Source organism: Halyomorpha halys, unplaced genomic scaffold (assembly GCF_000696795.3).
Source record: "Halyomorpha halys isolate HHAL.00 unplaced genomic scaffold, Hhal_1.1 Scaffold624.1, whole genome shotgun sequence".
NCBI lineage: Eukaryota > Metazoa > Arthropoda > Insecta > Hemiptera > Pentatomidae > Halyomorpha > Halyomorpha halys.
In genome coordinates, this window is record NW_027106861.1 from 433,504 (window position 1) to 449,305 (window position 15,802).

The window sequence follows — 15,802 nt, forward strand, 5'->3', positions numbered from 1 at the left end:
TTGTAACGTTTCATCATTGTTCATCTTTTTATATTTTTTTAAATTTACTTTTTTGTTTACCTCATTTAAGTGTTTGTGTCTTTTTTAGCCCTGATGAAGACCTGCAACGTGGAGCGAAACGTTGGCTCAATATAAATAGTTAAATTACTAATTGAGTTTTTCTTTGATCACACCCGGAGCATCTTCCTTTTATGATTACATACGGTCAAGCTGCGATCTTCCTTTATATTTTAATGTTTTTCTTCAAAGAAATTTATTTTTTATTAACTGTTCCTAGGAAACAATTGAAAAATTGACCAACTTTGTTCAATTTTATATTTACTCCTTCCTTTTTAGAACACTTAGTAGAATTTGGGATCCTTAATATTCACATTGAAATATGTTTGAACAGAACAGAGAAAGAAGCACGAATTCCCTGAGGACGGCTTAATGGATACTAATTATAGATATTCCAAATTATTTTAAATAATATTTACTAAAACTTCTATTATCTTTACATTTGCGCTTTAATTGACTGTTTTACTGAAAATTACGTTAATTATGCGAAATCCCTATTAACTTCAACATAGTTGCCTTTAAGGGGCGCGGCCTAATCTCCACCCCTAGCATAATTTAGCTTTGGACAACAGTATGGTTATGGCACCTCCCTGGTAGTTTAATATTATGTTTGATATATTGGAGGTTACTCCGGGTTTGGTTATTGACATAAGTGTGTTGATTAGAGTTTGTTTATATTTTGTTTTATTGTGTGATAGTTTCTTTGTTGGTTTTGTTTTATGTAACTGTAAAAACATTCTCTATTATGTATCTTCAAAGATAAGGATTACCTTTAATACTTTGATTTGTATTTTTTAAATATATATTTACAATATAATTGATCACTCCTGACAATGGCTGCTATTAGACATACTCTTCAAAGGGAAGTGTTTGAAACAGATTATGAAAGATTATTAGCTTTTGTGCAAGTTACTAAGGCATTAAAGAAGAAGAAACCTAGTTTCCTTTGCATTGTGGTTTCTAAGGAATCACCAATAACTGTCAAAATATATCAGGTGTGGGAAACCAATTATAGTTTCTTATTATTACTTATCTCTATTTTACTAAAAATAATGCATTAAAAATGATTTCTTTAAATTAAAATAATTTTTTAGTTGAACGGCTCTAAGCACCTTAATTCATTCCCTTTTTCTACCTCACTAGCCTACCGATTCACTTCCATCCCTCAGTTTGAAATCTTAGAGTAATTTTTGACCTACACTACCGCTGCAATAACATTTCTGTGATTAGCCAGATATCCATTGTTACTCTCAAACAGTTCTCAAAATTTTGTTATTCTATCCCTCCAAGAACTCATCAATCTCATTTCTATCTCACTTCCTCCTACTTTATTCTGATTTATTTGTAGATATGGGAGACTATGTTGTTGGAGATGTAATGAAAAGTCATAGGAGTTGTTCATGTATAATTTGTAAGTCGAAAGAAAGTTGTTTTCCATCGGAAATATTTCCTAGTGGTCTACCTTTTTTATTTCTTTAGAAATTAAAACCTCCCTACATTCCTACTTTGTTCAACACTTTTCTGTTGTCCATTTTTTAAAAACCACATCCAAGCCCTCTAACTTGTATATACCTGCTTTAAATAAGTCCTTTATCATTTTTATTACCACGTAGAATTCCTTATTTATCTCCATTGAAACAACATTATCTTTAAATTTATTTAAACACCAATATTTTTACACCTTCTCAATTATTAATTTTCCACTTAGAAATTGTTCAAGACTTAATTGATACCTCTATTTTTTATAATTGTAAAATGAAGTTGTTTTTTTTTTAATGGTGTGTTTTACTTTGTTACCTACATCAGTTCCTGTCCATAGTATTTAACTCTGGATTATCCAACATAAAGAGGTATTTTCAATGAAGGATTCTCTTAGTAAATCTTATTTTTAAAAAATTTCACATCAGATACTTTTTCGATACAACTGGTCCAAAAGGCTTAATTCGTCAAAAACCAGAAACAATTTTTCTACAGTTGTTAACTATATGTGTGCAATAGTATGAAAAATTTTACACATTTATTGAACATTATCATTTAAGAAATTAATTTCCCATAAGAATCCCTCTTTATTATTAAGGATCTCATTGCATAAGACTTTGTCATTATGACAGGCATTTAAGTATCCTTGGCTGACTTCGAATTCTGAATTAATGATTCTTATTAATTACAGATTCTCGAGTAGAAAACATTTTTTCAAATTATTTTATTCTTTAAATTGTTTCAATATTCTGCATTTTGTAATTCTCAAATCTAAAAAAACATATTAAGGTTTCAATCAAGTCTTGAACATTTTGTATATATTGTTCAACATATAAGTAAAAATAAATGTATCTATAGTATTTTTAAATTATATATTCTCAATTATTTTACATATTTTATTTCCTTTATTTTATAATTTAGCTAGTGGGGAGTTTCGTGCTAAAGGCAATATCAATCTCTGCTTCTCCATTTCCTCCCTCTTTCCTTACTTCCTCTTCTCACTTGTAACTTAATGTATATTTATTCTACTTTTAATAATTATTTATTCATGCCCCTATCTTATGTTTTTAAGTCATTATTATAATTATTGTATCATTAAGCATAAATTTTTACTTACGATTTGGACATGGACACAGAGTAGCTGAGGCTTAATCATAAATTTCCTATTAATGTAATTTAGAAACAGAAGCAATTAATAAAAATATATTTCTCAGAAAATTTTTTTTTTTGTTTGTAAATTAGTCCTTTTTGTTCCCTGACATAATTTTTTATTTTTTGGATTATGATGCTTCCTTGTATCATATATTTGTTTTCCTAATTGTATTATCAATTAGTAATTGTTTCATTGGGCACATTTGTGTACAGGTGTAATACTGCTTATTGATAAGTATAATTCTATATTTAGGTCAAAAAGACTGAAAAAAGTAATTTCAAGAAGAAGCGTAATTGGCCAATCACCATGATCCAGTCGGTTGATGGAAAGAGCACCTCATATGTGAGTTTTTTTTATGAAATTATAGTATTTAAATACAAAATCAATAATATATTTAATATTAGTTTATAAATGGTCCACATTCAGTACTCAAGAAAGACTGAGTTTAATCATAGTTTTGTGGAATGTATTCTATATTTATCTTAAATATTTTTTTCCTTTAGAAAAGTATTTTATTTTAATCAAAGAAATGATGAGCATACATATAAATACTATATTAATATAAGCATTAGCATACATGATAAATACTATATAATATAAATCCATTTCTAGGATAACACAGAGTTCGATTTGTATTTTGATAAAGTTTATAAATGGTCTGCAATCAATGCTCAAGAAAGACAGAGCTTCATCATAGTTTTGTGGAAGGTATTCTATATTTATTTTTATTATTTTCCTTTAGAAAAGTATTTTGTTTTAATCCAAGAAGCATTTATGGAATTGCAGTAACCAGTTCATTTATTTAATGCCGAATGTGGTAAATTTATAAAAATGTATGTCCTTTTTTTAATTTATTTATTTTCTTTGTGTTATATATCCTAATTTTTATTCCTTTTGGTGTAATGGAATTGAATGTTGTATTTTTTTCTGTATTCTTTTTTGTAAAGAATAAGTTCTTGGTAATGTTTCAAAATCTATCTCCTGGCTTGCAACCTACAAAAAAGGGCTTATAGGAAATTGATATGGTTAGCTGACAGTTTTTGATTTTATTATATTATTTCGGATTTTGATTATACTCTATATTGTACTCTTATATTTAGGGTTTAACACAAGGTATTAAATTCCAAAATGGTGTTTATCATATAAGGAATGATTAACAGATCGTCTTAAAAGTTTAGTATGATCATGAAAATCGTCATTTAGCACTATTTATTGCTATTCTATGAAATCTTGTTTTTTTCTCTTCCTCCTTAGTGCCTTTCAGGATGGATGTGGCTCTGTCCAGCAAACCAAGCCTCTCAATCCCAAGCCAGCACCCTCATGGCATCCCGGTTTTTCCTTCTCTCTCCCGTTGGAGATGTAGTCCTTCCATTATATTCTGGGTCTCCCTCTTGGCCCTAAATGCGCTTCATATGAATTAGAATTATCTGGAAATCAGTCTGTGACAAATAATAAAATCTAGACATGACCAAGATCCCTTTTATTGAAACTAATAGAGCTCATATTTCCTGTGACAGAGGTATTCTATCACGTGCTCTGTGCTCTGAGGAGAGCCCACATATTGGATTTGAAATGTTGATTGTGTAATAAAACGTTTAATTTATTTTTTTGTCTTTTGTTACTGATTGATTTCTTTATAATTTATTATCTATACATATTTCATAAAATCAATTATCTGTATTTAATGTAATTTAAGTTGATTATCTATAGTTATTATTAAGCTAGTTTCATTTGTTTTTGCTCCTGTTCAATAAATAACTTGGAATTTTAATCTAATTAGCAATGCTGTCATTATCTTAAAGAGAAGCCTGAATTCAAGAACTTTCCCCCGGAATGGGTGGCAGGTGACCTAGGAATGCCTGTAGAAAATCAAACAAATCTAAACGGTATTTATTAGTCAATAAAATTATATTTCACCTTAGTTTGTTTGATAAAGTCCGTTTTAAATTTAATATTTTTAAGAACAAGTCGATCCTGGTGAAGTAGAAGATTATCAGGCTCTTACTGAGAAAGAAGAACAAGATTTGATTCAGTTAATGGAAGACTGTGGTTTTACTGTGAGCAATGCTGAAGCTTTTATGGAAACTTTAGCCAAAGATCTTTCAATTCTGGATGGTGTAAGTTGAATTTTTCTTTGTATGAAGTTGTACGATTTCACTGTAATTTGATCAATCTTTAACTCAATCAAACTGAAAATGGTCTTAGTAAGTATATAAATATGTATTCCTTTGTGTTTTAGTCGATCATTTGGATGCTAACTTGCTTCATGAGATTTTTATTAACAATTTTCGATGCTTACTTTTATATTGTGAGGTACTCTTCAGAAGTTCCAGTTGTAAACTTATATATTCTACCCCAGTAAATCTTCCAATGATAAAGATCTCATAAAATGTCTATTGAATGGCTTATTGAAACATAAAAATTATATAAATATAAAAATTAACTTGAGTAGTACCCCCTCCTCACCTAACGGCAGGCCAAACACTATTTTACAAATTATACAACTGTTCATTTGATTGTACTACTGGTTGCTCAGATTGTATTGGTTTATTGGTATTATTTTAGATAAGTGCTAAAGGTTAGTAATCTATATATATAAACACAAGGGGTATATATTATTATAAAGGGTAAAAGGTGGATATTACACTGTAACTCCCGTTAAAATCGGGATGATTTGATGCAGATAGCCTTTTTCATTTGTTTTTTTTTCACAAAATACATTCTTCATCAGTTAAACTAAATTTTTTAGAACTCATTTTTATTATTTCACTTTATGTGTAAAATGAAATATTTCATATGGTGATCATATGTTAAATAGTGATATTACATGGTGATCACAATAAACTTTTTCATATAAGAGGGAGATAATATAAATGATAATAATATATAATCTGTTCTTATATACCTATAAGAAACAGATATATAACCAAATCTAGAAGGTCAAATTTCATCTGCTCATGGACTTTTAGGTTGTTTCTATTGTTATGCTTATTGTTCAGTCCGTTTATTTAATATAACATTATGGAGTGTTGAGTAAACAGCAGTTACAATTACCAATCACTGTTGTGATAATAGGTCTGTTCCAAAAACCACTTCTGATGGTCCGCAACTGTATGAAGCATGTGCAGTACAAGTTTTGTCTCCCAAAACTTGTACTGTGCCTACTCCGTTGGAAGTGGCGCATACTCTGTTGGGAGGCAAAACTTGTACTGTGCCTACTCCCTTGGAAGTTGGCGCATACTCTGTTGGGAGGCAAAACTTGTACTGCGCATGCTCCATACAGTTTACAGATCGTCAGAAGGGGTTTTTGAAACAGGCCTATTGTTGAAATTAAATTACAATTAAAGTAGTTTGGTTACTACTACAATTAATAATTGGTTACTGTAACTACTTAATGTACCACTGTAATTGTCGTCTGGAATTACAATTTCTAGTTATTACAAATTAATTATAATTCCTAATTACAATCTTATGTAATTCCAATTACGTTTTGTCTAACACTGGTGTTACACTAGTTCTCTAATTCTAATCACCAATTGAAGGTTTCATAATACTGTGTTTTGTATTTGCCTTAATTCTCCAGTCGACTCATCTTTCTTTAAAGGAAATATTTTACTGTGTTTTGTTTTCAAGAATCTGACGGTTTAGACCTTTAATACTTAAATATACCTTCATGTTCAAACATGTTACCTTCATTGAAATCAAACTCTTTCAACTGCTAACTAGTTTCTTTTGTTCCTATTCATTTTGAGACCTAATTCATTATTATTGTCTATTAGTGTTGTAATAGTTTATTTATGTTTTAATGTAATAGTTCCCACATCTTCTCTCAATGACAGAAAATCTTCTACTTTAAGCCTTTTTAAAAGTATTAAATTTTCATTCTTCATTTTTAAAGTTTAATTAAATTAATATAGTTACACATTTTACTTAAGTGTTAAACACTTTGCAAAATATTGATATAAAATTGTGAGAATGTGGCTTTGCAATAAACTGGTTTATTTATTAATAAGACTCATTTCTCGTGAAGCAATGTATAGTCATAACTCTGATGAAGCCCTGCAGCATGGGGTGAAGCATAGGTTCTTATTTTATTAATATTTTTGAGTAACCTTATTTGAACACCACTCGGACCATCTTCTTTTTCTAGACATAAAAGAAAATATAATCAAGAGAAAGAGTATAAAATAGTTTGTATAAACAGATTTAAATTTTCAATGGAAGCCACTTTTATCTCAATGATCCACATTTTTAGTGTTATATCAAATTTTCTTGCTAAATTTTTGTGCAGTTCTTCATGATTGATTTTTCATGGTTGCAGGAAAATATTCAAAGTGTATTAGCTTCCGAGCAACGCGTTTCATCTTTAATGGGTCATTTGGATGTAGCAATTGCAGAAGTTGAGAGAGTCGAAAATCAGCTAAATGCTTATGATGAAATAATTTGTCATGTGCGTAATACAATGGAAAAAATGGAAGAAAAAAATCGGCTTATAGAAGTTGCTAACAAGAATAATCAGAAACTTCTTACAGAATTAGAAAAAGTGATAGTAAGAGACACTACTTATTTCTAGAAAATAAACTTTCTATAAATAAATTCAATTTACTTATTTTTCCTTTATATTATTATTATTATTGTTTTGTTTTTTTGCAGCTAGAGCTGGAATTGGATAGTAAACATCAAGTTGCACTAGTTGATGCAGATCTTACTACAGCTCAGGGTTTGAAGGAAGCAATCAATGCTGGAAAGGCATTACAGGCTGTTATGAATGCTGAAATCCATCCGGCCCTAATTCAACTTTCAGCAGTGCAAGAACAGAAGAAAAGATTTGACAAATGGAAAAGCAAATTTTCTCAAATTATATCTCGACATCTGAACAATCTGTTTATTCATTTGGTATGTTTTAAATTATGATTTTATTGTTTTTAAGTTTCACTTGGTACCATAATGTATTAAAAAAAAAATTTGCCTTACCAAATTGACCAAATGAGCGACTCATTCCCTAATGTGAGTATATATTGGGTTGTAAAATAAGTTTGTAGCATTTTTCAATATTTCAATTTAATCCTGTCTGTGTTTATAAAATCATGTTTACTTGGTCCATAATATTTATATATTCTAAAAAAGGATTAGTTAAGGTGCTTTTATGCATCAGTTTCAACGGAGATTCCTTATCTGTAAGTGATGTTTCGCTTGCTAGAAATGAAAGAGAGAAAAAATTCATTTTCGCTATGTAATGATTTTTCATTTCCGAAAAGGACGGTTAACAAAATTTGCTGTGTGTATGGCGTAGGAGAAAGCACCGTCCGTGAGTGGTTTGCTTGGTTCAGAACCAGAAATTTTGACATGGAAGACACAAAGCTCTCGGGTTGTCCTTCAACTGTTGATGATGTTGTGACTTTGGAGACCTAGGGTAACCTCCATGTTCCCTCCCAGTATTGTAACATGTGTTGTGATAATAAAAGTCCGTTAATGTATTTAGTGTCGTTTGCTTTCGAATGATCCACAATGATCGTTGATCTTAAGGTTTAGTCCCTGAAGGCGTAATTCGTTCAGGAACTAACAGATGATCAAATTCAAACATTGGTTACAGACAACCCTCACTCTATGACACAGGATATCACAGAAACACTTAACATATCTCATGCAAATGTCTCAAACCATTTAGGGGCTGCGGAATATGTTTCTCGGAATGATAATGGGTTCCTTACAATTTGACAGAAAAGAATATATTGGACCACATTTCCATTAGCGATTTTTTAGAAATTATTGGAATTTGGCTGGGATGTGATCCATCCCCCACCTACCTACCCTAGTCATCAGACTTTGACCCAACACATTTTCACTTATTTCAGGGCCCTTCAAAACTCTCTTAATGGGAAACACTTATATTCGCTCAAGGACTGCAAAACACACTCAGAGAAGTTCATTGTGCAAAAATCTGAGGAGTTCTTAGAGGAGAGAGTTAAAAAATTACCTTTAATTTAAAAAAGAATGTGAAGTTTTTATTGAAATCACCAGTTAAAAACGCTATGAACTTATTTTACAACCCAATACATTTTATTCTTCATTTGGTTCATTGTCCGTATGTATAGGAAGGATTATCTCCCATAACAAGGGTTATATGTCTCTTCTAGCCAGTGTAAGTCCATTCCTAGTGGCAGCATTGATTATTTTTGTGACTTCATCCAAGAACAATTTATGCCACCTGAAATGTGATCAGTTTGGCATCCTGAACAAACTATTTACATACTTCTATAGTTATATCACTAACCTAACACATGAAAATCTATTTTGTTCAAGAAACCATTTTTAGCACTTATTTTAATGGGATCAGAACGGTTGATTAATTATTTATTCCTTTACATTATTAAATTTATCATTGAAAAATTCACTATATCAATCAAAATTAAACCATTAAAAATTAATTTTTTTCTTTAAATTTTTATCAATTTGGAAAACATTATTTATATCATGTAATATGGACTTGGTAGATACTTGAGGTAATTGTTTTTTATTTTGCAGATCTTGATATTTGTTGTTTTTCCTTTTTTAAATTTTAATTATAGTTCATTTTCCTGTTTTTAATCCTGAATATAGGGCAATGATCCCGGAGAGCAAACTGGTACACTGGGACGTGAATTGAATTTGCCTAAACATTCTTCCTTACATAAGGAGTTAAACAATTATACTGAATTGATGCATTGGATAAAGGTAATTATTGTTTTTATTTTGTTCAAATATATTTATTTGTATAGTTGCTTCTAGTTGATTGTATTTTAAGGTAGCCTAAAGTCAAATTAGGCTTTCTTTTCCCTTTTCCTAAAAATATAAGAACTCCATCTGTGCTCTCATTCCAACTAACGAGTGGAGGCTACATATGTGAAAACGCCAATTTCAATGAAACTTTTTTTTATGATAATAGATTGACAAATATTAGACATTTATTAAAGGGTTCTTGCCGGAAGTACTAGAAGAAAAAAATATTTTATTTCTTTTTAGCCAGTTTTTATATTCTCTTTTTCTGCCTTTGCTCCTTATAAATTTAAGGGTTATTTATTATATACCAATCAATGAATTTTTTATGTATAACAAATATTTCTGATCATATTTTAATATACAATGAGTTTAATTTTATAAAAAATAACAAAAACTAAAAGTAAAGTAGACCAACCAATTTTTTTTTTTAAGCAAATCATTCATTTTTAGCATTTTTTAAAACCTTTAAACTAAAATTTTCATAGTAATGCAAAATAAAAAAAAATTTGAACTTGATTTTTTCGATGATTTTTTTTTTCAGCTGGTGGCCTGTGTTAAAATAAACATTCATAACTTCTCAGGATCCAAACCTAATGTGATGGCTGGATTGCTGAATTCCTATTCTTCTAACCTATATCTATACCTTTTATATTTCATGACTTTATAAAGGTGGAAAAGCAGTTTCAAATGAAGAAAAACTCTTCTAATGTTTTATTTTATTTCTCTAGTTCTAATTTGTTTAGTTAGGTATGGTTTTTTGCCATTTCATATTGTCCATAGGGACCTTAGCATCTCTTAAATTTTGTGGATGTTGGTGTACTGAGAACCCTTAAATACAATTTTTGATTGTATAAAAGAAATATTTTTCTTACCCCAGATTGCTTTGTCAGTTGGTCCAAAATTAATGACTCATTAATTAATTGATTTTAGGCTATGGACAGAAAGGCATATCATGCATTGACTAAAGTATACACATCAGCATTGGGTAAACTATATGATCGAGATATCAAGTATTTTTTAGAAGAAGCAAAACGCAACATATCTCTTCAAGCTGGTAATTAATTAGTATTTTGTTCTATCATATTTAGTTTATAATATATTAGTTCATTTTATTCTTATGTCTCCATAATTTATTGGTTACTATTCTTATGATGGCAACAAACTTTTGTTTAATGCTTTTAAAAGAAACTAAATTTTTTTTTTCTTAGAAAAACTGTTGAAATCAAGCCTGAAGGTCATACTTTCATCCTTACAGTTTTTCTTTCCTGGTGAAGTTTCATACCAACAATGTATCACGGGTTTGATTTCCAGAGACCTTTAATGAGTTATTTTTTCAAAGGGGTCAGCTACTTAGTTAAATGAATATTATCTAGGAAATCAAAATAAATATTATGAGAAATTATATACAACATTCATTTCCAGAATAATTTATTTTATTTTTTTATAATCTTCCTGGTCATTTCTGACATACGTGGGGTTATCTATAGGTTACCAAGCTATTCTAACCATGGTAGGGGGAGGGGGTCTGGGACAGCGACTTATGAGGAAAGCCCAACACCCCAGGTAGAATTTGAACTGGTGCCACCTGCAGTTCTCAAAATGCTAAAACCTGCGCCTCAACCACCTGAGTTACAGACAACCCATAGTACTCTGTACTTGTTTTAATCATTATGTTTACAGTTTTCATCTTTTTGGTTTATTATTTACCAATTAACTATGAAATTAACACTCCCTCAATTTTTGAGATTTTATGTTTCATAAATCCAAAAAAATAAATAAAAATCAGTCTGCATCTTTTCTCTAAAACCACCTGGTCTGTTTTTAGATAAATAGCCGATTTGTTTTTAGATCTGGCACCAAAGTCAAGATCACTAGATTACCATCCACCTTTTTTGTTTCGAAATGAGGGTTTCAGATGTTTTTCTTAAGCACATCTCAGCCATTTATGAGTATACTGGAAGAATAGAATTCTGGAATTATTTTCTTAAAATCTTATGGAAAAAAAAAAATGGCAATATCTCGTGTATGAATGGACCGATTTTGTTGAAAATTACTTAAAATCCATTAAGTACTTTAATTTTTTTTATAATAAACATATTTTCAAGAAAACGCAGGAAAAAAGTATGAATTTTAATAATTATTTGAAAGGTTTTATGTTTCAAGATTTGTAAATTCTTATCACTTTTTTTACCTATAAACTGGAGCTGTTATTTTTAAGATAATAAAATTCCCTTCAAAACAACAAAAATTGGTATGAGATCATTATTAAACAATATATGGCATATTTAGTTTTGAAATGTATTTTGGTAGGCAATTTCTCAAAGTTGACTTTTTTATCAGTTTTTTAAATAACTCAAAAAGTATATATCTTCCATAACATTCAAATAAGTACCAAATTCAAGATTGGCCAAATTCAAATTGGCAATGAAGATCTTTTTTTTTTTTTTTAATTCCGGCCAAGAAGCACTGCGGCCTCAGAGGGCCTATTTTACGCCGTCCCTCCTCTGCTCAAAACAGGCCAATTACCTTAGCAAATCTAGACACTGTATAAGGATCCACTGTTACGCAAAGTTTGGGATTCAAGTTACAATCCTTACCAAAGATGAGGAATTGTGTTCTTGCCACTGCATCACATTTGCACATGATGTGGTAAGCTGTCTCTTCCTCCTTTCTGCAGAACCTGCAGATAGGGGACTCTATCAGTCTCATTTTATAGAGATGCTTGTTTAACTGACAGTGTCCCGTGTATAGTCCTGTCACCCATCTTAAGATACTCCTATCCATATTAAGAAAGCAGTTACTTCTTTTCGGGCAGGGTCCTTTGAGGAACATTTTTGATTGTTCCATCCCTCTGGTACTTCTCCAGAGTAACCCAACCTTGCTCTCAGCAATCTTTTTGATATGCCTGTTCGCATGGCTGAGACTAATTCCACATATGGGGTCAGGTGTGAGAGGAACATACTCAGATCCTTTCCTTGCTAGGTAGTCTGCTCTCGCATTTCCTTTAATGCCTTTATGCCCAGGCACCCATTCCACCCATACCTTGTTGGCCAAGGAGAGAGAGTTCAGGTTAGCCTTACACTCCTCCACCAATTTGGAGCGGGTTTTCGTAGTTATCCAGCGCATAGATGGCCGCCTGACTATTCGTGTAGATCATGATTAGCCTTTCCCTCATGCCCTCCTTTATTAAATTCTGAGCACAGACATTTATTGCAAACACCTTAGCCTGAAACACTGTGGTGTGCTTTCCTAACGAGATGGATGTGCCTTGATTAGGTTTATCCATCCTCCATATCCTTGTTCCATTAAGGATCCGTCTGTGTAGCAGTTTATCCCATTACACGGCTTGTGTGGGGTTGACCCATCAACCCATGAAGATCTTTATTGGACTAATATTAGCAAAGATACAAACAATTATTGTATTGGACTTTGCGGTTAGAAAACTTGTGTGAGTGGACAAACCAGATATTTTATTATTTGTCATTTACTGATATAATGAATCATTAATTCAAATAGTAAACCATGGAGTGATTGTTTTCAGCATTTTTCTTTATTATAAAGTTTTTTTTTTAGGTTATCATTTAGTCGTATGGTTACTATTTGCATTTCAGGTGTTATGGGTGGATCTAGAGAAGATGTTAGTAATAAAAGTAAAAGTCAAAACAGTACAAGTGCATTGTTAGGAATAGAAAGGGAACAATGGTCTGAATCTGATCCAGGTGAACGAGCAAGGTTCAACCAAATTTTTGAAAAAGTATTATCTCAATTAGAACCAGTATGTTTATCGGAGCAACAATTCTGCATTAATTTTTTTCAACTAGATATACTCAGCCCTACAACTAGAGTAAAGTATTATAAAATGATTATTTAGCCTAATTAATGCTGACAATTATGGTATATGTTAATTGAAGATTATGTTTAGAATACTCAGACTACTTTAGATACAGTATCGAGGGATTTAAAGTTAGAAGAACCATCAGTACCTTTACCAAATCATCGTGTTGAAAGACAAATGAATGAAGAAGTTAGAAAAATGATGGCTGACATTTTTGGATGCATTGAACAGGAATTAATGACGTTCATATCTTATTATGAAAAAATTGACAACATGTAGGTCAATTATAACATATTTATTTTGTATATTACCATTTTAACATATATTTTTGTATGATTTTATTTTTCTGATCTTAAGAACAGGTTCTCTTAAACGACTGTTTTAATCATGAGGAAAAAATATTAAACATAATACTACATAATAATTCACTTTGTTTTGATAAATAACATGAAAAATAGATTGTAGCATAATTAAATGCAATGATAATACAGATAGTAAAAATCTCTATTTTTGTATGTTATTATCCTCCTGGAATAAAAATGACCTATTAAATGATGTGGATAGACTTTTTTTTTTTAAATAATTTCTTGTTATGTAGATTTAACTTTAATTTTTTTATCTATCTCTTTTAATAAACATATTCTAAAGTTAACCTAATAAAGTTTGTGTGATGAATCTGCTTCCATATACATGAATTGAATTTGTTATTACAACAATTATGGACATTCATTGCTATGTATTCCTGTTGTTGATCGGGATGCCAGGATAATTGCTGAAGGCCAATTATACATCTTTATATTTATAAAATATTTTTACCATTGAAACGTATATAATATAATTAGGGGTGGTATTGGGTAATATAATAGTATATAAACTATGTAAAGGAACAAAGTATTTATTTACATTTAGTCCATGATTTGATTAAATGAAATTATAAAATGATTGAATGATCCAGCCAGATAAATATGGTTTGCCATAAAATATTAATTACATTATAAATTATTATCTAATACATATCTGGAAATAGCTGAATGGGTGATGAATGCCATGGGTTTTTTCGACGTCTTAGCCAATTGGAGTTGCATTTCCGAAAAGCCCATCTTTCCTATCTCCATCTTCCTAGAGGACTTCATCTTGTTGACGTTCGTCCTCTTTTTGCTCGGTCTGGCTTCTTCTCCTAGCTTAGTCTCCATACTTCTGTGTTCGCTTTTAAGTCCTCCTCCATTGACCATTCCCCCTCTCTCCCAGTTGTTCGTAGGGGCATCACCTTTTTGGAAGCTATTTCCTCATTGGCTACATTAGCACAAAGTGGCACAAGTATTTGGGATAAACTATAATTGAGCTGCCTGCTGACAAAGCAGGCACTTGCTATCTGTTTTTAATGGATTTTGTTCCCTTAACATCTTGTACCCATTATAATGCTGTGAAAAGTCTCATTGCGTTAACAGGTGCTGATCACTTTCTGATCCTTGTCACCCCTGGGGTAAGGTATCACCTCAGATGTTGCCAAGTGACATAGACTTTTACAATATCGATAGGGTTATTACACATCTTCCTACTTATGTATGCACACAAGCTTTTTATTTAAAAGGGGTTAAATTTAAATTTTTACTTAAAATTGTTCAAAAACTTTTAGTTGTCCCCATATTTATTTGTAAATACCTAACTATTTTTATTTTTTGTTACAGATATTGTTTATATATTTTAGTGCGTCTTACTCAACATGTTATGTCAGCCCAAGATGCTGGATCTTTTTTAAGTAAAAGTTTTGGTTCAGTTTTAGTACAAGTAAAAAGAAATTATGATAAATTTATGCAAACACAATTGCAATCAATCTTAGATTGTAGAGGGAGCAGAAAATCAAAATGTGGTATCATCCCGTTTGTTTCAAATTTTGAGGTATCTTATTAATTTTTTCTACCTTTTTTTTTATTATGAAACATTTTATTCTTTTTTTTAGATTCTAAATATTTATTAAATTATCGTTTAGTTTCACCATCTTTGTTATTCTAGGTTTTTGCTAAAACAACTGAACATATTTTTAAAGATACTGCTAGACGAGCGGATTTAGATAAATGGTATGTTCGTTTAGTTGGAGCAATGTTTGAATCAATACCTGTAATTGCTTCAGACCACCTTAAGACACCTGCTGAAGTTGTAAAAATGGGTATGTTATTCCATTTTAGGCTTTTTTAAAAAAAATTTATTTTTAATGTCATTTAAATATGTGTTTTTTAAAGAAAATTTTCATCATCTTTATGCACTACTCTCTCAACTTAAAATATCTGTCCTTGATAACCAACGGAAGGAGGCCAAAGTAAAGTATAATGAAGCCCTCCGTGCATATGTAACCCGCTATTTTGGAAGACCTTTAGAAAAATTGAATGTAAGTAGCATTTTTATGATTCAGTTATTGATTCCGATTATGATCTAATTTCAACTAATTTATCAGTTAGTTAATTTAATTATTTGAATCTAGGTAATTGAAACAAAAATTTATTTTTGGAGAAGTTTGTTGG

General features: G+C 30.6%; 1 protein-coding gene and 1 long non-coding RNA gene across 2 annotated transcripts in view; one reads left to right on the top strand and one right to left on the bottom strand.

The window, feature by feature from the left end:
- The first annotated feature begins 683 nt into the window (after window positions 1-683).
- The window catches only part of Sec3 (exocyst complex component Sec3), a 17,877-nt gene continuing 2,758 nt past the window's right edge, over window positions 684-15,802 (top strand). Inside the window, exons 1-14 of the mRNA XM_014427167.3 lie at window positions 684-1,052; window positions 2,942-3,031; window positions 3,302-3,397; window positions 4,470-4,575; window positions 4,652-4,806; window positions 7,011-7,238; window positions 7,343-7,585; window positions 9,290-9,403; window positions 10,379-10,502; window positions 13,060-13,292; window positions 13,371-13,558; window positions 14,972-15,182; window positions 15,297-15,450; window positions 15,524-15,669. Coding sequence (XP_014282653.1) covers window positions 891-1,052; window positions 2,942-3,031; window positions 3,302-3,397; window positions 4,470-4,575; window positions 4,652-4,806; window positions 7,011-7,238; window positions 7,343-7,585; window positions 9,290-9,403; window positions 10,379-10,502; window positions 13,060-13,292; window positions 13,371-13,558; window positions 14,972-15,182; window positions 15,297-15,450; window positions 15,524-15,669 — 2,250 coding nt within the window. The 5' untranslated portion in view covers window positions 684-890. The remainder of the gene's footprint in view (window positions 1,053-2,941; window positions 3,032-3,301; window positions 3,398-4,469; window positions 4,576-4,651; window positions 4,807-7,010; window positions 7,239-7,342; window positions 7,586-9,289; window positions 9,404-10,378; window positions 10,503-13,059; window positions 13,293-13,370; window positions 13,559-14,971; window positions 15,183-15,296; window positions 15,451-15,523; window positions 15,670-15,802) is intronic.
- Window positions 3,876-5,447, bottom strand: LOC106684861 (uncharacterized). Its single transcript, XR_001343753.2, has 2 exons — window positions 5,337-5,447; window positions 3,876-4,086 (listed from the first exon to the last, which is right to left on the bottom strand). It is a non-coding gene; the product is annotated as an uncharacterized lncRNA (long non-coding RNA).